The sequence below is a fragment of the Hemitrygon akajei genome, chromosome 3 (assembly GCF_048418815.1).
Source record: "Hemitrygon akajei chromosome 3, sHemAka1.3, whole genome shotgun sequence".
In the NCBI taxonomy this organism is placed as follows: Eukaryota; Metazoa; Chordata; class Chondrichthyes; order Myliobatiformes; family Dasyatidae; genus Hemitrygon; species Hemitrygon akajei.
Window position 1 is genome coordinate 61,067,414 of NC_133126.1, and position 25,650 is coordinate 61,093,063.

General features: G+C 41.2%; 1 protein-coding gene across 3 annotated transcripts in view; it reads left to right on the forward strand.

Moving 5' to 3' along the window:
- prorp (protein only RNase P catalytic subunit) overlaps positions 1-25,650 on the forward strand; it is a 68,934-nt gene that overhangs the window by 24,432 nt on the left and 18,852 nt on the right. For 2 of the 3 annotated variants that reach the window (XM_073039968.1, XM_073039966.1), the window contains exon 4: positions 1,414-1,521. The exons of the other annotated variant lie outside the window; for it this stretch is intronic. In XM_073039968.1, coding sequence (XP_072896069.1) covers positions 1,414-1,521 — 108 coding nt within the window. The remainder of the gene's footprint in view (positions 1-1,413; positions 1,522-25,650) is intronic. 3 annotated transcript variants of the gene reach the window in all.

Below are 25,650 nucleotides of genomic sequence, written 5' to 3' on the forward strand. Positions count from 1 at the left end.
GAGCCATAGACTGAGGGAACGGTTTAGTGATGGGACAAGTGAAGTTATCCCCCCCGGTTCAAGAGCCTGATGGTTGAGGAGTAATAACTGTTCTTGAAACCGGTGGTGCAGATTCCGAGGCTCCCATACCTCCTCCAAAGATTGAAAGTACATTTATTATCAAAGAATGTATAAGTTATACACCTTGACATTTGTCTGCTTACAGGCAGCCACAAAGCTTAATCCCTAATGTCAGCAGCGAGAAGAGAGCATCGTCTGGTCGTTGATGGGTGGTGCTTTCCTGCTCTGTGTAGATGTGCTCAATGTTGGGCAAGGCTTTATCAGTGATGGACTGGGCCATATCCACAATGTTTCGAAGGCTTTTACATTCAAGACAATTGCTGTTTTGATACCTGGCCAAGACACAACCAGTCAATATACTCTCCTCCACACATCTATAGAAGTTTTGTCAAATGTTTAGATGACATGACAAATCTTTGCAAACTTCTAAGGAAGTAGAAGCATTGCTGTGCTTTCTTCATAATGGAACTTGCATGCTAGATCCAGAACAGATTCTCTGAAATGATAGTACTGAGGAATTTAAAGTTGCTGATTCCATCTAACTCTAACCCCTGATGAGAAATGGCTCATGGACCTATGGTTTTCTCCTCCTGAAGTCAATAATCAGCTCTTGCTGACCTTGAGTGAGAGGTGGTTTTAGCACCGCTGAGTCAGATTTTGTCTGTTTCCTATATGCTGATTTGCCACCACCTTTGACTTAGCCAGTGACAGTGATGTCATTGGCAAACTTGAGCATGACCCTGGAGCTGTGCTTAGCCACACAGTCACAAGTATAAAGTGAGTAGAGCAGGGGCTAAGCTCAAAGCCTTGTGGTGTACCTGTGCTGATGGAGATTGTGGAGGAGATGCTTTTGCCAATCCAAACTGGTTGGGGTCTGCAAGTGAGGAAATCCAGGATCTATTTGCACAAAGAGAAATTAAGGCCAAGGTCTTGACGCTGATTGATAGTTTTGAGGGGATAATATTGAATGCTGAGCTGTAGTCAATGAAGAGCATCCTGAGGTAGGCATCTTCACTGTACAGATGAACCAATGAAATAGAATGTACTGTTGACCTGTTGTGATGGTAAGCAAACTGGAGTGGATCCAAGTCACTTCTCAGGCAGGAGTTGATATAGGAGAGTATTCCACATATTTCCATAGTCTGCCTGTGTATACAATGATTTTATATTCTTTGTTGGAAAAGATTTGTAGCTCAGGTTGAGGATCTTGTACATGTCATTTGAAGTTGCACTGATGATGTTGCCTACTTGGGTACCGAAACATCTGCAAGCTAATAAGCCAGCTCGGCGAGCTACTCAACAACAACGTTTTATGTTCTGCCAGCACAATGTATGTTTTCAATTTTTGTTTAGGAATTGCAAGATTTCCAGTCCTTTATGAAGAATCGTTTGCCTTTTGATGTTGTAATTGATGGATTAAATGTTGCCAACATCTCAGCTAAGGGTATCCAGTCCAGAATTGTGAGTATTCAACACAGAATATTTAACAACACCCTTTATTTGATTTTTATCTGCAAGCTGATGCAAATGTTTGTATACTATGTTAAAACTTTATTTCTTATATTCAGTTTATTTAGCAATGTAGTGCGGAGCAGGCTCTTCTGGCCCTCTGAGCCCTGCCAACCCCAGCAATCCCCACAAACCCAATCAACACTAACCTAATCATGGGGCAATTTACAATAACCAATTAACCTACCTGGTACATTTTCAGACTGTGGGAGGAAACCAGAGCACCTGGAGAAAATCATGGGGCGGATGTGCAGAAGTTACTTACAGAACGGTGCGGAATTGAACTCCAAACTCCAGAACTCCCCAAGCGGTAATAGCGTTTTGCTAACCACTATGCTACATTACCATGGCGCACCAATTAGCATCAAGTTAAGCACAGCCAACATTTATGTATATTTGTAGCTGCTTCATGTGGTGGCATAGTGCACTGCCCCTATGAGATAAGGACAGAAATGCACATGACTCTGGGCAGGAGTTCTGTGGAGAATCCTTGTGGGTCACCTTGCTTCTGATGGCACACTTGTGTGTTGAAATGCAGAAGCCAGAGCTGAGCTAGAAGTCAGAAGCTGGTGAGCTCAATGCTTTGCATTTAGCTTCTGACCTGGTACAGGTAAAATTCAATGCTGTGTACATGTTCATTCAGTTAGAAATAGAAACGTCAATATAAATAGTAAATTTCACTTTCAGGTTCTGACACTAATCAACATATAGTAAATAATAAAATGCTTGTACACTCTTAATCTCTGCAGATATTTTATTTCTCCAACAGATTTTTCATCCTTGCTTTACTCCTTTGCATTACTTCAGACCATAAGACATGGGAGCAGAATTAGGCCTTTTAGCCCCTCAAGTCTGCCCCACCATTGCATCATGACTGATTTATTGTTGACTCAACCCCATTCTCCTGCCTTCTCCCTTTAATCTTTGATATCATCACGAAAACCTATCAACCTCCATTTTAAATGTACCCAATGACTTGGCTTCCACAGCTGTCTCCACAGATTCACCACCCTCACTCTGTCTGTTCTAAAGGGACATTCTTGTATCCTGAGGCTGTGGCTTCTGATCCTAGACTCCTCCACATTAAGAAACATCCTCTCCACATCTATCTAGACCTTTCAATATTTGATAGATTGCAATGTGATCTCCTCTTCCCCCCCCCCCCCCCCGCCCAAATCCTTCTAAACTCCAGTGAATACAGGTCCAGAGCCATCAGACACTCCTGATATATTAACCCTTTCATTCCCAGGATGATTCCAATGACCCTCCTATGGACACTCTCCAATGCCAGCACATCCTTTCTTAGCTAAGGGTCCCAGAAATGCTCACAATGCTTTAAATGTAGTCTGACAGTTACCTTATAAAGCTTCAGCATTACATCCTTGCTTTTATATTCTAGTCCTCTCAAAATGAATGCTTACATTGCATTTGGCTTCTTTACCACTGACTCCACCTGCAATCCTACTTGAGGACTCCAAGTCCAATTACACCTGTGATTTCAGAATTTAGAAAGTAGTCTACACCTTCACAGTATTCTTTCTACCAAAGTGCATGACTGTTCACTTCCCCACACTTATTCCACTTCAAACACATTTCACAACATATGCCAGTGGTATTAAATTCTGATATGCCACTTCTTTGCCTAATTTCCTAATCTGTTTAGTCATTCTGCAGACTCCCTGCTTCCTCAGCATTACCTGCTCCTCCACCTATTTCTGTGTCGTCTGCAAACTTGCCTACTTCATTGATTTTATCAATGGTATTTAACAATATAATCTGTATATACTATATCGCAAATCTTGTATTGATCAAATGTTGTGTGCACTTCTCCCTGATAAATTCCAATGTGTATGTTTTGTAATAGAACTGCAAAAACAAAATTCTTAACAGCAGGAATACATGATTGTAACAGGTCATATATACATCAGTATCTACTGTAATGTATGTATGTGAACAAGAGACATTACACTGGAACTATAAATGAGGCAACAAAACAGGACTGCATGACTTTAAAACAGGAACTGACAACTTGTGCAGTCCATTTATTTTTTTGCCCTGTTATTGCTCTGTGCATTTTCCAGTTCCCAGGAGCAGTGCCCTGGGCTACTCATCTTGTATGGTTACTTGAAAACAGAGATACTTGTTACTTGTGAAACTAATTACCCAATTTTCATCTTGGGGACATGACAATATCTGCAGTATATCTGGAATTATGATCTCATAAGGTGTATTATGTTAAAGTTGCACTCTGTAGTTGTTTGTTCCATTAATTTCTTTAACCAAATTGAGAAAGGCACACATAAATATAGACATCCACTACAGTTAAAATAGACATCAATGTTCAATTCTCTACGGTGAATAGGAAATACTATAAAGTAAAGGACAGAGTTCCTCCCCACACCTTGCTTGGCACATCAAATGGCAACCTTGCGTTTTGTCTGGTTTACGAGGCTGAGTTGCTGGCTCGATGCTCAACCCAGCACTGATGGAAAGCATGCAAGCAGTCAGCCGGATTTGAACCTTGTTCCAAAGTCTGCGTATTGATACCACTGCACCACCGGCATGGACCGGAAATACTATATGTCTAATTTATACTGTATAAAGAAAAATACTTCAACAGATAATTTCAGTTGCTGTATTCAGTGTGGTTTTATATGGGGTTGTACGCTTTCCAGCGATCATCTATTGAATCAACTCTTAATTTGGATGCTATTCCATATTAATTGGGCAAGCTAGACAGTTAAGAACTACAGAGAAGTTAACAATGAGGTGTTGACTAGTGAAATTCCATCAAGAGGGAACAGGTCTGTTAAGCAGCATAGACAGTTTAAGACAGTTTGACCAATGGGATGAATCAAACCTGTGCATTCCAGCCACGTGCAGAGATGTGAATGGCAGGAGACAGTTGTGCAGTGGAAGAGAGAGCAGCAAAGGAAAGAATAGTGGATATGTTCATGCAACTTGAAAACACATCCCCGTTCCTTAATCATTGTTAGATCCAAATCCTGGAACTCGATACCAACAGCATTGTTTGAATACCTTCAGAAAGGAACCACAGTGCTCAAGTATGGCAGCTCACCATTACCTTCTTGAGGGAAGTTGGGGATTGATGATAAATGTTGGCCTTGCTTGTAGTATCCATATCTTAAACAATGAGTAAATTAAATTGCTGTACTTTAAAATATATTTAAGTTATGGGCATTTTCACACTTGACTAAAGAAATCGGGCGGTAATTATATCAAGGGAATGTTCTCAACACTTTTTCCAGCATCTTTCAAGACATGGATCATTAGAAGTCACATATCTCAGCCTCCTGGTGAAGTTGAGATGGCGTGCTAATCGACCACTGCTCCCTAGCATACTCCTGGCTAACATTCAGTCCCTGGACAATAAGCTGCAAACTGTCCTACCAGTGGGAAACAAAGTAATGTAATGTTTTGTGCTTTGTGGAGAGCTGGCTGATGGAGGAGATAGCGGATCACACCATCAAGCCCTTTCCAGGCAGACCGGTCTAAAACCCTCTCTGGGAAAAGTAAAGGAGGTGTGGTGTACTTCATGGTCAACAATGCTTGGTGCGACCCCCAGAATATACATGCCCTCAAATCCTTTTGTTCCCCGGATCTGGAGTATCTGGTGCTGCTGTGTGGACCTTTCCAGCTGTCAAGGGAGTTCACGGCTGTTATTATCACAGCTGTGTACATTCTGCCGCAGGCTGATACTGACCCGGCTCCCAATGAACTGTACGAGACCGTCGGCACCCTGGAGACTGTACATCCAGAGGCTGCCTTCATCGTTGCCGGTGACTTCAATAGAGCATCACTGTCCAAAGTCTTTTCGAAGTCTTTCCCCAGGTGAGCACACGGGGAGGTAGCATACTCGACCACTGCTACTCTCCCTTCCATAAAAAAGTCAGATCACTCTTCCATCTTGCTTCTGCCGACATGCAGGCAGAACCTGAAACAAGAGGCGGCCATAGTTAAAACCTTGCATTGTTGGTCTGACAATCGGTCTCCATGCTACAGGACTGTTTTGATGACATCAACTGGAACGTCTTTCATGATGAGGATGTCTCCAAGTTCACGGATGGGGTCACGAGCTTGATCTGGAAGTGCAACAAAGATGACATCCTCCAGAAATCGGAAAGGGTCTACGCAAACCAGAAACCCTGGATCAACAGTTCCGTGCGAGCAGCACTCACCACGCGAGACAGAGCTTACGTCGCCGGTAACCACCAGGAACTCAAGAAATGCAGCTACGATGCGCAAAGTCATCAAGGCAGTGAAACAATAATACCGGGACAAGATCCAGACACAATTCTCCACCAACAACACACACAACTTACGGCAAGGTCTGCACACCAGGGCAGACTTCAAAGCTAAGCACAGAGTTGCTGCCAACATTGCTGCCTTTCTCCCAGATGAGCTAAATCGATTCAATATCGCCAACACTGAACCCCCGAGGAGAGCAGATGAAGTGACCTGCACCTCAGTCACCTCTGAGGCTGAAGTATGCAGGTGTTTCCAGTGAGTGGACAGTCGCAAGGCTGCGGAACTGGACAGCATCCCACGGCGGGTACTCAGAGTGTGCGTGGCACAACTAGCAGGTGTGTTTACAGACATTTTTAATCTCTCCCTCTCCCAGTGTAGAGTACCCTCCTGCTTCAAAACATCCACTATTGTCCCTGTACCTAAAAAGACCAAGGCAGCATGTCTGAACAACTGGCGTGCTGTCACACTCGCCTCAATAATAAGCAAATGCTTTGAGAGGCTGGTCAAGGACTACATCTGCAGCTTGCTACTGACACAACCAATTAACAGACAACGCAATAGCCACAGCTCTACACATCATCCTTACACATCTGGAGAAGGATGCTTATGTGAGAATGTTGTTCTTGGACTACAGTTCATCATTCAATACCATAATTCCCTCCAGGCTTGACAAGAAGCTCAGAGGCCTCAGCCTTGACCTTGGCTTGTGCAGCTGGATCCTGGACTTCCTATCAGATTAAATTAAATTGGACTACATCTGTGGCAATGAAGTACTTGGCGGGAGTACAGAAACGGACGGAATCCCAGACGCCGCCATTCAGCTGTTTATTTATGTAACATTTTCCCCCAAGCCATCGGACTACCAACCTACTGACCTCTGCTGTGCCTATTGTCTTGTTTATTATTTATTGTAATGCCTGCACTGTTCTGTGTACTTTATGCAGTCCTGGGTAGGTCTGTAGTCTAGTGTAGTTTTTGTGTTGGTTTACGTAGTTCAGTGTAGTTTTTGTATTCATGTAGCATCATGGTCTTGGAAAAACGTTGTCTTGATTTTACTGTGTACTGTACCAGCAGTTATGGTCGAAATGACAATAAAAAGTGACTTGACTTGAGATCGTTGGCAGGTGGTAAAAGTGGGCTCCCTTACTTCTGCCCCTTTGGGCTGTGTACTAAGCCCCCTCCTTTACTCTCTGTATACCCATGACTGTGTCGCCACCCGCAGCTCCAATCTGCTAATTAAATTTGCTGAGATACTACAGTGATTGGCCTTATCTCAAACAATAATGAGGCAGTCTACAGAGAAGAAGTCATCTCTCTTACACAGTGGTTTCAAGAAAACAACCTCTCCCTCAGTGTCGCAAAAACAAAGGAGCTGGTTGTAGACTACAGGAGGAATGGAGACAGGCTAACCCCTATAGACATCAATGGATCGGGGTTGAGAGGGTGAACAGCTTTAAGTTCCTCGGCATACACGCCACCGAGGATCACGCATAGTTTTTCCCAAATCCTAAGGACCTTCTACAGGGCCACAATTGAGCATTCTGACTGGCTGCATTACTGCCTGATATGGGAACTGTACTTCCCTCAATCGCAGGGCTTTGCGGAGAGTGGTGCGGACAGCCCAGCATATCTGTAGATGTGAACTTCCCTCTGTTCGGGACACTTACAGAGCCAGGTGTGTTTTTAAAAAAAAGGCCTGAAGGATCATTGGGGACCCGAGTCACCCCAACTACAGACTGTTTCAACTGCTACCATCCAGAAAACGGTACCTCAGTGTTAAAGCCAGGACCAACAGGCTCCGGGACAGCTTCTTCCACCAGGCCATCAGACTGATTAATTCACGCTGTTATAGGTACTATTTCTATGTTATATTGATTGTCCAGTTGTACATACTATTTATTACAAATTACTATAAATTGTACATTGCACATTTAGACGGAGATGTAACATAAAGATTTTTACTTGTGTATCTGAAGGATGTAAGAAATAAAGTTAATTCAATTCATGATGTTTTCTGGCCTATTTGTACCTGTGTTGTACTGTCATTTCAGTTATACCATGCACAAAATGCTGGTGGAACACAGCAGGCCAGGCAGCATCTATAAGGAGAAGCAGGTCCTGATGAAGGGTCTTGGTCCAAAACGTCGACAGTGCTTCTCCTTATAGATGCTGCCTGGCCTGCTGTGTTCCACCAGCATTTTGTGTGTGTTGTTTGAATTTCCAGCATCTGCAGATTCCCTCGTGTTTGCTCAATTATACCATCTTTTTTTTCCAATTTAAATGTCTTACTTTTTGCATGTGCGGTGGATTGCAGTTAATTTGGACACATTGGGAGCAGAATATTTTGGTCCAATTAAGTGGCTGCTCCAATTTGTCAAAGTTTCATGGAAATAGTCAAAAAGGTATTTTTAAAAAAAGACAAACTACAATTTAACAGAGTAACAAATCATGTATTTAAGTGAAATATAGAACAAATTAGAACACTACCAATACTATTATAGTACTTTAAAGCTGTGTATTAGTTCCTAATAATTACCAACCCATGAATTCATCCTATGTACACTACCACTTTCTTTTTATTTACTGTAAATGAACAAAATCAGTGCAGACTCTTTAGTGCAGATAATGGACTGCTTTCATACAATGCTTTGGCAATTGCATCCTCCAAATCTTCATTTTCATTGTAACGTTCAAGATGATTGTCAATACCTTCAAATTCTTCATAGTTTCTAATTTGTTGTAGTAGTGAAATCATTTCATTTTCACACCCAGCCATTTCTGGCAACTCCCAGCATTGAATGCTTGAAACAACAGTGAGTCAATCAGTTTTGAATTGTCTTGCTGCTTATTTCTTACCAAATATCAGTGACAAAAATCACTGCTTTTTAAACACAAACATGTGGAACTGATGCTATTTTAAAAGCTATTAGCTGTAAGCATGGTTTAGTGTCCAATAGCCACTCAAGTGCATGCAACTGTTTGGTAACAGTTTCCTGCCCCAATTAGCCAGCATTGTGTCCCATAAAAGTGAAGGGTGTCCTAGCCATTTTCTCAATTGGTTTCTGCTCTTTAAGAGTTGTCCCAAATAAGCAGCTGTCCTGATTAACAGATGGCCCAATTAACCAGAATCCACTGTACGTGATTAGCTAAGGGGATGTTCAGATGTCTTAGCCGTGACTGATTTCTTTATTAATTTAGTTTAGTGTATTGTCAAATCAGTGTTGTCTTATACCATTGAAATGTGTCACATGCTCTTTGGAATAGCCTTTATTAGCACATTTAGAATGAGTCATGTTACTTCCTTGGTAATACCCCACCTTTTGAACTTAAAGTGCGTAATAGACAGAAAGCACGGGATGATTCACTGTTTTATCAGGGCTTAGGAATCTTGACTTAGAAAATCCAGAGAGGGAAAAAATTTGGGTGTGCAGTCCGTATCTTGTGACAAAACTAATTTGTACGCACTGCTTAAAATAACTTGTGTTGGAAAAAATTGTTATTGCACAATTAATTTAAATTTATCATGTGCTTCAGAATTGATTAACTTATTAAGAGCTCTATGCATTGTTGACATCTTCAGTGCTTTTACTCTGGTGTTTAAATTTTGGCTGTCAGGCTTTTATCTATTCATAGTATTGAACTTCAATAAGAATCACATATAGTAACAACAATTCTCTGTTGTTATAAATGTAGTTATGGTCTTCCTTGATCTCCCTGCAATTTTTGCCAGCATCATTGATTGCCTTGTCTCACATTTCAATTGTGCATCTTAATGGATCTGCAATTGCACAGATTAACTTGCATTGAGTGTCTAAGTTAGAAAGAGACATTTCAAACTTTAACCAATCTGTTTCAGTGTCCACATAAGTCTTCTCCCATTCTTCTTCACCAAACATATCAGGATATCCTTCTGTTTCATTCCTCTATTTATCGACCTCTGCCTTTCATTAATATTATTTATCTCTACCATTATTATAAACATCAATTCCACTTGCTTTAGAGGTTCCATATAAGAGCGAATTTCATTTTCTTAGAATTCTTTGAATAAAGAAAACTCTTCAATATTCCCTGGCAGATTTGTTACCGACTTTCTCACATTCTATAGTTTTAACTTCAAAAAAGAAGCAATTTCTCCAACCTTGGATCTCACAGCATTGTGCTCAGAATGTATATACAGTATAAACTCACTGGATAGTGTTTGGGGAAAAACAATAATGGAAATGTAAATAGGGCAGCATTTGGGGAGGGGGAACAAGAGTGTCAGGTCAAAAACCTTTCTTCCGTTACTGATTTGCATTTTTAAACCGTTTTTCTCTTTATTATGCTTTCTTTTAATAACACCATACAAACCATTCCATTCACTTCAGCAGCCAAAAGGAAAACACACAACTGTCTGTGCCACATTCGTTGACTCCTCTACTCTTGGTTGTTAGATAATTTGCCTTAAGATTCAGTTTATTGCCTGCATTTTATTTTCTGGATGGTATGCATTGCAACAAAGTGTGTTGGAGAAAAATAAAGTAAATATTTAGGCTAGGATATCCAAGCAGGCAAACATGATGGTGGGTGCTTGAATATTACTGGAACTGGAAGATTTGAGTGAGCGGAGCATCGCATACTACGTCAAACTCTCTTGACCTGTGCTTCGCAGATGATGAAAAGCCCTTGAGATTCTCCACCATATGAGAACTAGGCCTTTGACCTGCCACAGTAGCTGGCTGGTTGAGTTTTTACTATCATGGACAGAATTGGCTTTCTGACAAATCTGTCTGAACTTATCCTTCTCCATTGCCACAGGGAGGCCAAACTACAGTTTGGAAGAACCAACATTTCATATTCCACTTGGGTAGCTTACAACCCGATGGTATGAACACCTTTTGCCTCGATGGATGCTGCATGATCTGCTGAGTTCTGCACTTTTTTAATGAGTTTAGTGTTAGGACATATCCCTGAAGATCTCTTGCAGCACTGTTCTGAGACTGGTATGATTGACCTGAAGCATCCAGAACCTCCATCTTTTATGCAGAGTACAATTCCAATCATTGGGTGTTTCCCCTCAATGTTCATTCACTTCGGTCTCAATATGGCTCCTTGATGCAAACTCTCCTAAATACTGCCTTTGTCAAGGTCAGTCATTGTTGTCTCCATTTCTGAAATTAGCTCTTTTGGTCTGTGTTTGGTCTAAGGTTACAATGAGGCTTGGATTCAATTAGTCCTGGAAAACTCAAACTGAGGATCAATAAGCAAATTGTTAGTGAGTAAATGCTATTTTGTAGCATTGTTGCCAATAATTGTTATCATTTTATTAATAAGTGAGCTAATGTGTAGTAACCAACTGGATTGGAATTGTCCTGAATACTGTGAACAGGACATACGTTGGTATTTTTCCACAGTTTAAAGAGTGGAACAGCTTGACTAAAGGCACAGCTAGTTTTGGAGCATAGCTCTTAAGAACTGCAGCCAGAATGTTGTCTGGTCCCATAAGCTTTGCTGCATCAAATGTTCTTCTTTCAGTTTTAATAGCATGTGAAGCAATTGAGTTTGCTGAAGGCTGGCTAGGTGAGGGTCTTGGGAAGAACCCATATTGCAGCATCCACAAAGCACATCTAGCGGCACACGATTGTAAATGCTTCCATCTTGCTTTATGCACTCACATTGTGGCCTAACGTGTGCCCTTGAAGCCGTCTCCAATCAGCTGATTAATTACCCAGTGCCATTGCTGTCTGGATGTTGTAGACAGGAGCTGTAATCTATCTGCTGTTCATAGGAGAGCTTAGTTTATTATATTTCAGTCTTTTGTTCTTTACAATTCATGTAGTCCCAGATTGGAACTTGGACAATTTGAGGCTTTTTGTAACCACAGCCTGATACACCTCTTCTACACCTCACATTAACCAGGATTAACTTCTTGGCCTGATTGCAATGATAGTGAGGGCAATGCCAGGCCAAGAGGTTACAGTTCAACGTAGGATATAAATTTGCTGGTCCATAACATTTCATGGATTCTCCCTTTTGAGCTGCCAGATCTGTTTTGAATCAGATTGTGCATTCAGAATGCAGAAATGTCAAGATCATAAAGCATTTGAGCATGATGAGAATTTTAAATTGAAGTTGATAAGGAACCTGATCTGGTTAATCCTAATAAGCACTATTATAGAGGTACATGTTACAATGGGATGTCATCATTCTTAAACCCAACGACATTTGGTGTCATCTAGCCTTTGCTGCCCGATCTTAACCTACGTCTAGTCAAATTCACGTGTCAATAATAAGGTTACTGTTACATTGTTCCCCATCTCCAGTTTAAGATTCCATCATGCTTAAATCATTTTGTGATCCTAAACTTTCCCCTCTGCATAGCTCTCCATCCTTGCCCACACCCAGGAACTCAGCACTTTTCCAACCCTTTGACTTCTTGTATTGCTTACTAGAGATATGGAAGAATTTAAACTTCTCCATGGGGGACATCCAAAACACATGTATATGTTTTTCATTGTGCAATCTGAAAATAATTCCTGATATCTGGAGAACATATCATTCCTGGCCCCTCCATACTCAGCACATTCTTTCCCAGGCTGGAAGCCATGTCATTTTCATCTGTTCTTTTTCTGAGACCCTGAATTCAAGACTTCAGTCTGATTATCTGGTTTTCATACACAGGTTAGTTACTTAGTGCTTGGTGCTTTACTGTTGGGTAATAGTAACTAGTCAGTAATTCACACCATTTTATAGAAAACAGCAAGGCCAATCTTTTAAGTTAGCGAAATAATGAGATTGACAGACCTGCTTTCAGTTGTAATTATCTGAAGAATTTATAAACTTGATTTTTTTAATTCACCAAGAATCAATGGCAATGATGGTTGAACTCCTTGAAAGACTCATTTTTCAAATTTTCCTGTATGGATATTTAGAATGTACTTAACTCTGTTTATTTGATTGCATCACCATTCGTGCAAAGGTTTTGTATTGCTTGAGTGGTATTTCCATTCTTTTAATGATTAAAGAATATTGAATTAGGTGTTGGTTTCTCCACTTATGACTTCCAGCAGTGGGTGTGTAAAAATACATTGTAAAGATTGCATTATAGAAATTAAGAGTGAACCAAAAGCAGTTGGTGTAATGGCAATTGTGCCAATTAAATAATCTCTGTTGTTAATATATTTTGCATTATTCTCAAGAGATTGTTGTTCCTTCCCTTTGTAACATTCATACACTGCACTAACATTTCATATCTGTAATATCAGGCAGTGAAATTTAATGCTTCATCCTTAATCTTGACAAAGGCATTAGAATTACCTTGTCTTTTAAGTTTGAAGCTAAAACATAATTTTGGAGATGATATTCTCATTACTGATAAGAAAATTGACAAGCACTAATGTGTAATCTGCAAAAAAGACAAACTGTAAAGAAAACTATTGCTGAGATCATGGGTTGTAAAGGGTCTTTGTAAGTGAGTCTGCAGATCCTAGAATCGGTTCTGAGTAGTAGTGAATGAAGTTATCCACACCACTTAAGGTGCTTGATGGCTGTAGGGTAATAACTCTTCCTGAACCTGGTTGTATGGTACCTAAGGATTCTGCACCTCCTAGAAGAGCAATCATGAGGGTCTTTGATGATGGATGCTGCTTTCTTGTAGCAATTCTGTGTAAATGTACTCCATGGTGCATAAAGAGAAATATTAACCAGTTTCTTGATTTTTTTAAAGAATAAATTGACATACCTAGATAAAATATATCTTGGGATATTAAAAGAAGGAACTTTAACTTCAGTAGTGACAAACAATTGGAATTCATTCTAAAGACAGGATCAATCTTTCATTTAAAAAGTTGCAGTTTAATCTGATATAGTTGGCAATAATTTATTAAAAGAATGGCATGTCTGACTAATATATGAATCCCTCTAAGGGGTTAACATTGGGCAAAAAGAGTCTATCATTTAATGTAATTTGGATGCATTTTAACAAGGCTCTTGTAAAGCATTCATGTGGAATGAGTTAAAGAACCTTGTGACTTGGTGCCATGGCAACAATGTCAGCAAAACAAAAGCAATAGTTACTGACTTCAGGAAGGAGGGCAGTGGATGTACTCGTGTTTACATCAATGGTGCAAAAGTTGAGAGGATTGAGAGCTTTAAGTTCTTAAGTGTGAATATCGACAATAGCTTGTCCTGGTCCAACATTGCCACTATGGCAGAGAAAGCTCACCAGCACCTCTACTTCCTCAGGAAGCTAAAGAAATTGGTCCTTTCCTTATTGCCCCTCACCACCTTTTATCAGTGCACCATAGAAAGCATCTTGGCTGGATGCATCATAGCTCTGCTAATCACCACAAGAAACTTCAGACTTGCGGATACAGCTGAACGCACTGCAGAAACCAGCTTCGCCTCCATGGACTCTGTCTATACTTTTTGCTGTCTCAGTAAAGCAGTCAACATAATCAAAGGTTTTAACCAATCCAGATGTTCTCTCTTCTCCCCGTCCCACTGGGCAGAAAATACAAAAACTTCAGAGCACATACCAGCAGACTCAATGTCAGCTTCTATTGTATTGAACAGTTCCCTAGACTGATAACAGACAGACATACTTTATTGATCCCAAGGGAAACTGGGTTTCGTTACAGCTGCACCAACCAAGAATAGTGAAGAAATATATCAATATAAAACCATAAATAATTAAATAATAATAAGTTAATCATGCCAAGTGGAAATAAGTCCAGGACCAGCCTATTGGCACAGGGTGTCTGACACTCCGAGGGAGGAGTTGTAAAGTTTGATGGCCACAGGTAGGAATGACTTCCTATGATGCTCAGTGTTACATCTCGGTGGAATGAGTCTCTGGCTGAATGTACTCCTGTGCCTAACCAATACATTATGGAGTGGATGGGAGTCATTGTCCAAGATGGCATGCAACTTGGAAAGCATCCTCTTTTCAGACACCACCATCAGAGAGTCCATTTCCACCCCCACAACATCACTGGCTTTATGAATGAGTTTGTTGATTCTGTTGGTGTCTGCTACCCTCAGCCTGCTGCCCCAGCACACAACAACAAACATGATAGCACTGGTCACCACAGTCTTGTAGAACATCCTCAGCATCGTGCGGCAGATGTTAAAGGACCTGAGTCTCCTCAGGAAATAGAGATGGCTCTGACCCTTCTTGTAGACAGCCTCAGTGTTCCTTGACCAGTTCAGTTTATTGTCCATTCATATCCCCAGGTATTTGTAATCCTCCACCATGTCCACACTGACCCCTTGGATGGAAACAGGGTCATCGGTGCCTTAGCCCTCCTCAGGTCCACCACCAGCTCCTTAGTCTTTTTCACATTAAGCTGCAGATGATTCTGCTCGCACCAAAAGGAACACTTGACTTTATAATCTACTTCACTATGTCTTTGCACTTGTATTGGACTTTCTGTGTAATACTTTATTCTGCACTCTTATGTCTTGCCTTGTCCGCCCTATCCTCATTATATGCGGGGGATACGTTCCTTGCAGTCGACACATAATGTGAATAATTATTTAAATGGAGAAAATAGGATGCGTTCCAGAGAGCTTCCTAAATATGTTTCATTTGTAATTTATTCACATTTTCATACCAGTATGACACAAAAGCGGTACCACAAGGCAATATTTGTATTATATTTCATCAATTTAAGGTAATATTCAACGTAATAAATCTTAGAAAGTTAACATACTAGGGTGTACAGTACTCACCAACAGTGGCAAGTGAATTTGCTCCGGGAGATGAGTGGTTGTTGTGGTGTCGGGATCATATCAAGCACAGCAAGGGGTGAAGGAAGACTCTCAGAACTCTTAGAACTGCCAGCAGTAGGAGATGACACCAGTTTGAAGAAAGTAGTGAGGGTTGTTTGCTTGGCAGCATTTTGTTTTTCAGCATAAATTTGCTTGTAGGGAAGAAGGGTTGACGGCAGGGAACGACTGAAATGCTGACTCCGTTCTAAACTTGGGTCCCTGTTCATCGCCATTTGTGCCAAGTGTTCCGACTTCCACCATTCCCTCACTTGGTAAACTCCCGGGATTTTCAAAATTGTCTGTTCCTTGCAGCATCTGAGAGATAGTTCGCTGAAAAAAAAAATGCCTTGAATGTGGATCACACCTTGGTCGAGTGGCTGAATCAGCGATGTTGTGTTAGGCGGCAGGAAACGCACTGTTATGTTAGGATGAATGCTGTCCAAATGTTTAGGATGGGCTGGTGCATTGTCAAGCAACAAAAGAACTTTAAAGGCAAGATTCTGTTCCCGGCAGTAGTGTCCCAGAGCTGTGTTACCTTCACCTGATGCTGCGCTGTTTATAATTTCCAACTTTTTTTCAAGTGTTAAAGCGGTTCTCTGCCGCTCGGCTGATGGCCCAGGACATGACATCAGATGCTTAGAAGGTATAGTTAAATATTTCAAGCACAAAATCACTGTACCGTAGGTAAAACCAACAAAAGTTTAAGAGTGCAAGATTGCAAATCCACACCTTGCCAAAACCAATGCGATACTGGCGGGGGTGAGACTGTGAGGCGTGCGCACATGACTTGTATTGGCGGGAAAGCAGTGCTCCTCGCATAACTGAGTTTTGGACGCATATAAGGAGATGTTGGTAGAAATAGGTTCCTCGCATAACTGTGAATCTGCATAGTCTGAAGATGCATATAATGAGGATAGGGTGTACTACCACAAAGCATTGTTAAAATGAATTGATCTGAATGGGCGGTATGCAGGCCAAGTTTTTCACTGTACCTTATCACAGTAATGAATCAATTTACATGGCTGGTGATCACTTTAGTGCTAGCACATGGGATGCAAGGGAGAATTTTAAATTGGATCCAAATTTAGTTCAGTGGCAAGAAACAAAGGATAATGGTGGTTTAGTGTATTTGTGACTGGAAGGCTTTTCCTTGTCCTGAGAACTGCAACACAGCACATGATCCCGGTTATATTTATGATAATCACTTATACGTACAGCAAATAATAACCTACAGTTTACAGATGATAACAAAAATTGACCACATCTCCAACACAGTCCAAAATGTAACCAGGAATTAACACTGTAACTGGAAAATAAGAGAATAGCAATGATGATTAACCTTTTTTTAAAACATATCCTCCATATACTCAGCATTGGGTTACTCTATACAGGTGCAGCCCCCTTTTAAGAATTTTGTGATTGAATTAATTGGACCCCCATTTGACCAACTCTGTAGTTTTAAAGGATCTGCATACCTCACAGATATGTCTCAACTAGGCAAGGGCCAAAATCATAGTGCTCCAGTTCAATTTGAGGTCTCAAAAACTGCAGTAATCAGTTAAAGCTTTGAAATGTTTTTCATTTCTTTGTTTCATTATATATTATACATCAATATTTGAGTTACTGGCTGTCTTGTCAAATTTTGCGTCATTGGAATTTTTGGAAAGTGTTGATGACATTAAGTCACATCAATTTTTGTAAAATATTTGAGTCTCCAGAATGCAAAATATCAGCATCTCCAGCTTTGACCAGTTTTTAAAGCAAGTATTAACATGCAATAAAAGTAGTCCAACACAGGAACTAAAGATTAGCACAGGAGGTTTTATTTATCACCCACACAGGATCTTTCAAAGTTTAGGGGAATTTTTTTGCTGATGTACTTTTTTCCATTGAATTATTTTACCATGTTTAAAAATTTTATTAAATCAAATATGGATTTTGTTAATTGTATATTTAATGCCTCTGAAGGAAAGATATCACATGTTTGGGAAGAAAGGTTGCTCTTTTAGGTTTACTGAAAATGAGTGAAACGAACTGTGCTGTGTATTGTAGAGATTTACTCCACAGAAAGCGGCCGTTCAGCTCAACAGGTCTAATCATCTGTCTCGCCTAATCCCACTTTCCAGTTTGTCTCATAGCCTTGTAGGTTAGAGCATATCAAGTGCTCGTTTATGTTCTTTTTTTTAAAAAAGAGGTTAGCAATAATAGCACTGGCCTTTCTTACAGCATGTGCTTTTGTACAGAGAAATGGCACAGTCCTTAAACTGATAACATTTGTTGTATAAAACTAGGTTGAATTTCTTTAGTTTTCATTTTAAATTGCACCAGTTTCATTGTTACCTTGTGCTGACTGAAATATTGATAGCTTCCCACACCTTTAATCGGGGGCTTTCACTATCTAGAATGACAAAGATAAAAAGTCCAAGTTTATGAGAAGGACAAACAACTTTACATGTGTGGGATGGTGTTAAGAGCAAAATGTAGATTTTTTTAATGCTATATGTTTCAATTTTGGTGTTCGTTTTAAAAAGAGATGTTTAATCAGCCACTTAAGTTGTAGCTATTTTAATTTGCCATATAAATGAAAATTTTAAAACTGCAGATGATGGAAATCTGAAAGAAAAACAAAATGTGCTGGTAGCTCCTAGTAGATTATAAACTTGAAAACTTAATTCTCTTTCCATAGATGCTGCGTGATGTGTTTTTTTTTTAAATTCCACCATTTTCTGTTTTTGTCTTTTTACATACATGCTCCAATTTTATGATGACTGCAGGAAGAATTTTTTGTCTTGCATCATCTTGGTTGTATATAATGTTTCATCATATGCACTTCCTAACATTTTGAGAACATTATGAGCAAATCATGAGATTATAACCCATAAGTGGGTTCCATTGCATTTTATATATTGTGGTAAAATGCTACCATTCTAGTCAAGGAAATGGCCACATGTGGACAATAATATGGTGGAGTGGTGGAGAGTGCTATGGAGGAAGAGGGTGGTGCTTAGAATGAATGAGAAAGCAAACATATCTACTTTTCACTTTGCCTAGCTACAAATGTTAGTGAGTTGACCCATAGGCTTGCTTAATTTGATTATGGATTAAAATAGATAAAGAAAACTTGCATTTAGGTTATATTCAGGCCATGCCAATGTGTAGTAATGTCAATGAATTACTTCTGAGGTGTGGTCCTCCTTATAAATTGCTCAGAACAAACCCCTATCATAAACCATGTGATGATGATCAAATAATCTGATTATTTGAAATGTTGGTTGGAGAATATTAAAGTAAGGAAATTAATTGAAATATTGACGAAGGACAATTCCCCTTATTTTCTTCAAAATTGTTTCATACAATCTTTTGCATCCACCTGACACAATATATGGGATTACAATCTAATGTTTCATCAGAACGACTACACACTTCCAACAGCAAATGTTGAGCACTTGTTAAGATTTTTCCCAAAAGTCAGCTTTAGCTAAGTAGAATTGATGTTTGTGAAAAGCAATAGAAATGACCTGTGTCCACATTGTAAAAATCTGAAACTGGAAATGTTATGGTTCTTGGTTTAGAGTTTTGTAACGTAAAAAGCTTAGTCCTTAGAGTTTCTGATATTCAACTGTTTATCATTAGCTGTTGTATTTAAGTTGCAGCATGCAACATTTTTTCTTCAAAATTGTGTAGGCACGTATAAAATAAAATCAATCAAAAAGAAAAGTCAACATGTCATAGTATTCAGAAGTTCAAAGTTTTTAGTAAATTTATTATCAAATACTTATCACTCTATACAACCCTGAGATTCATTTTCTTGCAGGCATACTCAATTCCGTAATAGAATGATAGCCATAATAGAATCAGTGAAAGACTGCACCAACTTTGTTGTTCAACCAGTGTGCAAAAGACAACAAACTGGGCAAATACAAAAAGAAAGAAATAATAATAAATGAATAAGCAATAAATATTGAGAAAATGAGATGAAGAGTCCTTCAAAGAGAGTCTATAGGTTGTGGCAACATTTCAATGATGAGGCAAGTGAAGTTATCCCCTTTGGTTCAAGAGCCTGATGGTTCAGGGGTAGTAACTGTTCCTGAACCTGATGGTGTGAATACAGAGACACCTATACTTTCCTGATGGCAACAGTGACAAGAGAACACACGTAGAGGTGCTCAATGTTTCTGACCCTCTCCACTTCTCATCCTCTGATGAGAATTGGCTCATGGATCTGATTTCCTTCCTGAAGACAATAATCAGCTCCTTGATCTTGATGGCATTGAGTGAGAAGTTTTTGTTGTGGCACCACTCTAATCAGATTTTCAATCTCCCTCCTATATGCTGATTTGGCCAATGACAATGATGATGTCAGCAAACTTAAATATGGCATTGGAGCTGCACTTAGTATAAATTAGTAGAGCAGGGGGCTAAGCCTTGTGATGCACCTGTGCTGATGGAGATTGTGGAGGAGATATTGTTGCCAATTCAAACTGATTTGGGTCTACAACTGAGGAACTCAAGGTTCCGGTTGCTCAAGGAGGTATTGAGGCCTCTGTCTAGGAGCTTATTGATTAGTTTTGTGGGGATGATAGTATTGAATGCGGAGCTGTCATTAACGAAGAGCATCCTGATGTTGACCTGTTGTGACAGTAGTCAAAACTGGAGCGGATCTAAGTGACTCCTCAGGCAGGAGTTGACAGATTTCATCCCCAGCCTCCCAAAGCACATCATCGCTGTGGATGTAAGTGCTACTGGACAATAGTCATTGAGGCAGGTTACCACATTCTTCTTAGGCACAAGTGAAGTCTGCTTGAAGCAGGTGGGTACCTCAGACTGCCGAAGTGAGAAATTAAAGATCTCAGTGAACACTCTAGCCAGTTGATCAGCACAAATCTCTAATACTTGGCCACATATCCTGTCTGGGCCCTCTGCTTTTCGTGGGTTCACCCTTCTGAAGGCTGCTCACACATCGGCCAGAGAGACTGAGATCACAGGATCGTTAGGAGCTGTGGGAGTTCATGATGGTTCCACCATGTTTTGACAGTCAAAGTGAGCATGGAAAGCTTTAACTGGAAGCGAAGCCTTGTTGTTGCCTATGTCACCTGATTGACTTCATAAGACATGATGGCATTTAAACCTTGCCACAACTGTCGAGCATCCTTTATTGATTCAAGTTTAGTCCGGCCACTACATTCATGGTGAGTGTTCAATTCCATTTGCTATAGAATCATAGGTAGTGGTTTTTGGGTCCTTGGAGACTGCTGACTGCAAGTGCTATTCCCTTTCCCTTTATCTATAATGTTGAATTTCCTTATTCTTTCCAAAACTGATTGATTTTTTTCATTCAATGGAAGGTTTGGGACTTACAGAATCATTTGTTGTGCAAGGGAGATCAGAAAGTGGCAGAATCAGTGCTAGTAGGACCTATGCTTGTGGTTGGGGAGTGGTGGACAGGTCAGCTGCATTGCAGAGGACCTAGGGCCAACATGGTCAAAATCCAACTGTGCTGGTTGAAAGGGAATGTTGTATTGGAGTATAGGGCTTGTTTCAGCACAGGCAATCATGTTGCATTCCTCTGTGTGTACAGAAAAGTATAGTCAAATTTCTGGAGTAACGTAAAGCAACCCAGAGGTAGCTATCACATTTCATTCTGTGATGTTCAGGAAGAGAAGATGGGTAGGGGAACAGTTTATGTAATTGAATTTCCAGGTAATTGAATTGCTGTTGCATGAAGGAAGTAATTGGAGAAAAGTACTGGTAGGTATGAAGCAGCCTCTTTATTCAACAAAATACGATGCAGCATCAAACAGAGATGCTTTTGGTGGGAAGGTCTACCTTTGCCCAGCACTACACACATTTTATATGCTAAAGATCAAAAAAAATTCAGGACAATTCAAACAACTCCATTTTTACAATGCCCCCTTGAACTATACATGTGTAACCATTTAAAATGCCTGGATCTTCCCACCATCACACCCAAAACAAGTGCTAATTACGGTACTGTCGCATCTGTGCAGTGGAATGTTGATTAGACCCATGCATATGCAGACATTCAGCTAAGCGCATCTGTCCTGTTCTGTCTGGTCTGTGATTCAAGGCTTTTAGTAACCTATTGTTCAGAGCTGCACTAAAATCAAATCCACAATCCATATTCTGATCTAAAGGCCGAAGTAATCCACTAAATGTGCTAAACCCAAAAATCGCTCTAACAGTCCCTCTTCATGAACCTCCTGGACAAAAATAAATTTGTACCAGGAAATGTTGACCTTAAGGAGGATCTATTTAAATAGGCCAGCAGAAATGCCCTGCCTTGGAATCCCCCCCCCCCCCCATTATTTTATATGCATCTGTATCTACATCTACCCTATCACCCTTAATTGCTACCTACAAAATACTAAACGGAGAGATTGTTCCAGAAATTTGAACAATGGTCTTTAGAAATACAGCTTTGTTCGTAAGTCTGTTGCCTCCTCTGCTGCTGGCCGATTCCAGCTTAATCACATTCCTTGACTTTACCCCTTTATTCTTTGGTAGCTAAAATTCACTCTTCCAGGGACACCAGCAAGGTAAGTGCATCAGGCTCTCTCATTGATGGAAGGGGTTGGGGTGGTCTCTATTTGAATAACTGTAAGGACTTCACCTCCTTCCAAACTGTCCAGTTAATCACTGGCCCATCTGCTGAAAGGAGCCAGCTCGTTTGTATTCAGTCCTCATTCAGGCTGGGGGTGACTGCCTTCAGATGCCATGTGCAATCTTCCTCTGCCTGCCTTGCCATCAAAGTTGTGGAACCTTGTGTCTCTGATGTAACCTAAATTCTACCCCATCTATTTTCTCCAATATCTTTTCTATTCTGTGTTAATCAGCTAACCATCTACCTTCAGCAACCAGCCTTCATTACATGGGTTTCTGTCATGCTCTTGGTGTCTTCTGCCTTTGCATTTTGCTGTGGGTGCATTTCTGTGGTCAGGTCTGGTGTGGCCGACTGGTGTTCATTTCCTAGGTTCTCTGAAATTACATGGTTACTGGGTACATTTGATCCTCCACTCTGTCTATGGGGCCAACAAGAAGGTGAGTCGCACAGTTTACCCCTGTTTCCACTGGCTGCCTCGCTGAGTCTGCACACAGACACAGCTGTCACTTGTTAAAAGTACCATCTGTGATCCTACCCACCTGGGAGTAAACCCTGCCTTTTCTGTCAGCACCCTCACCATGACTTGGTCACCAGGCTGTGGGAGGACTATCTCATTTCCTTCAACACTTTAAGATGGTTACAAAGGTCTTTCACAAACTGTGTCATTCTATCCCTGTAAGCCCCAGGCTCCCCACAGCCTGTAATTACCCCATAAGGGAGTCACATTGTTCACCCCATCAGTAGGGGCTGCGACCCAGTGTGCAGTTTGGGGATTGCTCACTATCTTATTAGGATTCCTGGTAATACATCAAACCATGTCTTTCCTGTCTCGGCTATAGCTTTGGCTAAGGCATTCTTGATTGTTCAGTTCTTCCTTTCTACCATTCCTGAACTCTGAGGGTGGTAGGGTACTTGGAACCATTGTTGAATCCCTAACAGTCGGCATATTTCCTTCATCACTTTCCCTGTGACATGTGCTCCTGATCCAAGTCCACCTGGACTGGAGTTCACCACCTCGGGAGGATTTCCTGCTCTAGAATCCGTGCAGCGGTGCTGGCGATGCAGTCCCTTGTTGGGAAAGCCTCTACCCACTGGGTGGTAATCCATAATTACTAGACAGTAGCATTGCTCCCGCCTTTTCCCAGAGTCGCTTCAGCCATGGCTGGTTTGCTGTAGTTTTATGCCCTTAGCAGCATTATGCTGGGCACAAATGATACAATGGCGGCAGAAATTTTCAACATCCCTGCCCATCCCTGGCCACCACCAGTCCTGCTGGAGGGTCATGATCATGCTCTGCCTTCCCTGATGCATCACCCTATGGTATAATTTCAGTACTATCTGCCTAATACATGGTGGGGCCACTGTGACTCCTTTCTCCCCATGGGTCCATCTCCCATCTGGTCCCCCTTTGCTCCCTTTCTCCGCCAGTACTCCTTCTCTTCTGCCTCCACCTCGCTGCTACCTCTCACTGCTACGGGTGGAAATTCCCACTTGCTTCAAAAAGGCAACACTTATACCAGTGCCTAAGAAGAATAATGTGAGCTGCCTTAATGACTATCATCCGGTAGCACTCACATCTACAGTGATGAAATGCTTTGAGAGGTGGGTCATGACTAGACTGAACTCCTGCCTCAGCAAGGATCTGGACCCATTGCAATTTGCCTATTACCACAATAGGTCAATGGCAGATGCAATCTCAATGGCTCTCCACACGGCTTTAGACCACCTGGACAACACAAACGCCTACGTCAGGATGCTGTTCATCGACTATAGCTCAGCATTTAATACCATCACTCCCACAATCCTGATTGAGAAGTTGCAGAACCTGGGCCTCTGTACCTCCCTCTGCAATTGGATCTTCAACTTCCTAACTGGAAGACCACAATCTATGCAGATTGGTGATAACATCTCCTCCTCGCTGACAATCAACACTGGTGCACCTTGGGTGTGTGCTTAGTCCACTGCTCTGCTGTCTCTGTACCCATGACTGTGTGGCTAGGCATAGCTCATATACCATCTATAAATTTGCTGATAATACAACCATTGTTGGTAGAATCTCAGATGGTGACGAGAGGGCGTACAGGAGTGAGATATGCCAACTAGTGGAGTGGTGTCACGGCAACAACCTGGCACTCAACGTCAGTAAGACGAAAGAGCTGATTGTGGACTTCAGCAAGTGTAAGACAAAGGAGCACATTCCAATCCTCATAGAGGGATCAGAAGTGGAGAGAGTGAGCAGTTTCAAGTTCCTGGGTGTCAAGATCTCTGAGGACCTAACCTGGTCCCAACATATCAATGCAGTTATAAAGAAGGCAAGACAGTGACTATACTTCACTCAGAGTTTGAAGAGATTTGGTATGTCAACAAATACACTCAAAAACTTCCATAGATGTACCATGGAGAGCATTCTGACAGGCTGCATCACTGTCTGGTATTGGGGTGGGGTGGGGTGGGGGGGGGGTGCTACTGCTCAGGACTGAAAGAAACTGCAGAGAGTTATAAATTTAGTCAGCTCCATCTTGGGTACCAGCCTACAAAGTACCCAGGACATTTTTAAGGAGCAAGAGGATAAGACATGAGAGAATAGGACCAGTCAAGTGTGCCAGTGGAAAAGTGTGTATGGAACCAGAGGAGATAGCAGAGGTACTTAATGAATACTTTGCTTCATTATTCACTATGGAAAATGACCTTGGCGATTGTAGGGATGACTTACAGTGATCCCGTCTTCGCACTGATGTCTGCCCACTCATTTCCTCTCTGCTCCTCACTCTCCCCTCCCTGGTGAGCTTTTACTTTAACTACTGCCGCCTCTGCTTCCAGCAGTTGTTGTATTAGGTGCCTGTGTTGAATACCCACACCTGTTGAGGTTACAAATTCCTGTCGTGCCTAGGCCATCAGTTAATCATTTACATACTGGCTGTCTGTATATATATATATATTTACAGTACTTGTCTGCCTTTACTGAGGCTCAGTGCTTCTATCAGGGCCACCAGTTCCACTACCTGTGTTGAGCAACACCCTGGCAGTGCTCCTGAAGATAATTCTTCACCTGTTTCCTTTACTACGGCTCACCCTGTCTGTGGCTTCCCGTCTATGTACCTTCAAGAATCATCTTTAAAAATTTCCTCTGCTTCCCCTTCCAGAGGTGTTCCCATCACACCAATATCATCTTCCTGCTCTATTTCCATTTGGCAGTCGTGTGCCTCCCCCGTTAGGACGGTGCTTGCAGGATTCATTCCAGTGTCCCTAACTATCATTACTGACTTGTCTTTGGGGGTGAGAACCAGCTCCCAAAGCTGCCTGCTGCTGTTGGTGGCTGCTGTCAGCCTCCCTGTATTCAGGAGCTCTGTGTGTAGTATGAGTTGTCCCATCTCTACGACTCACATTGCCCACACAGTGGGGAAGTCCTGCTGCAATGGGTGTCTGTTTCATTGAATCAT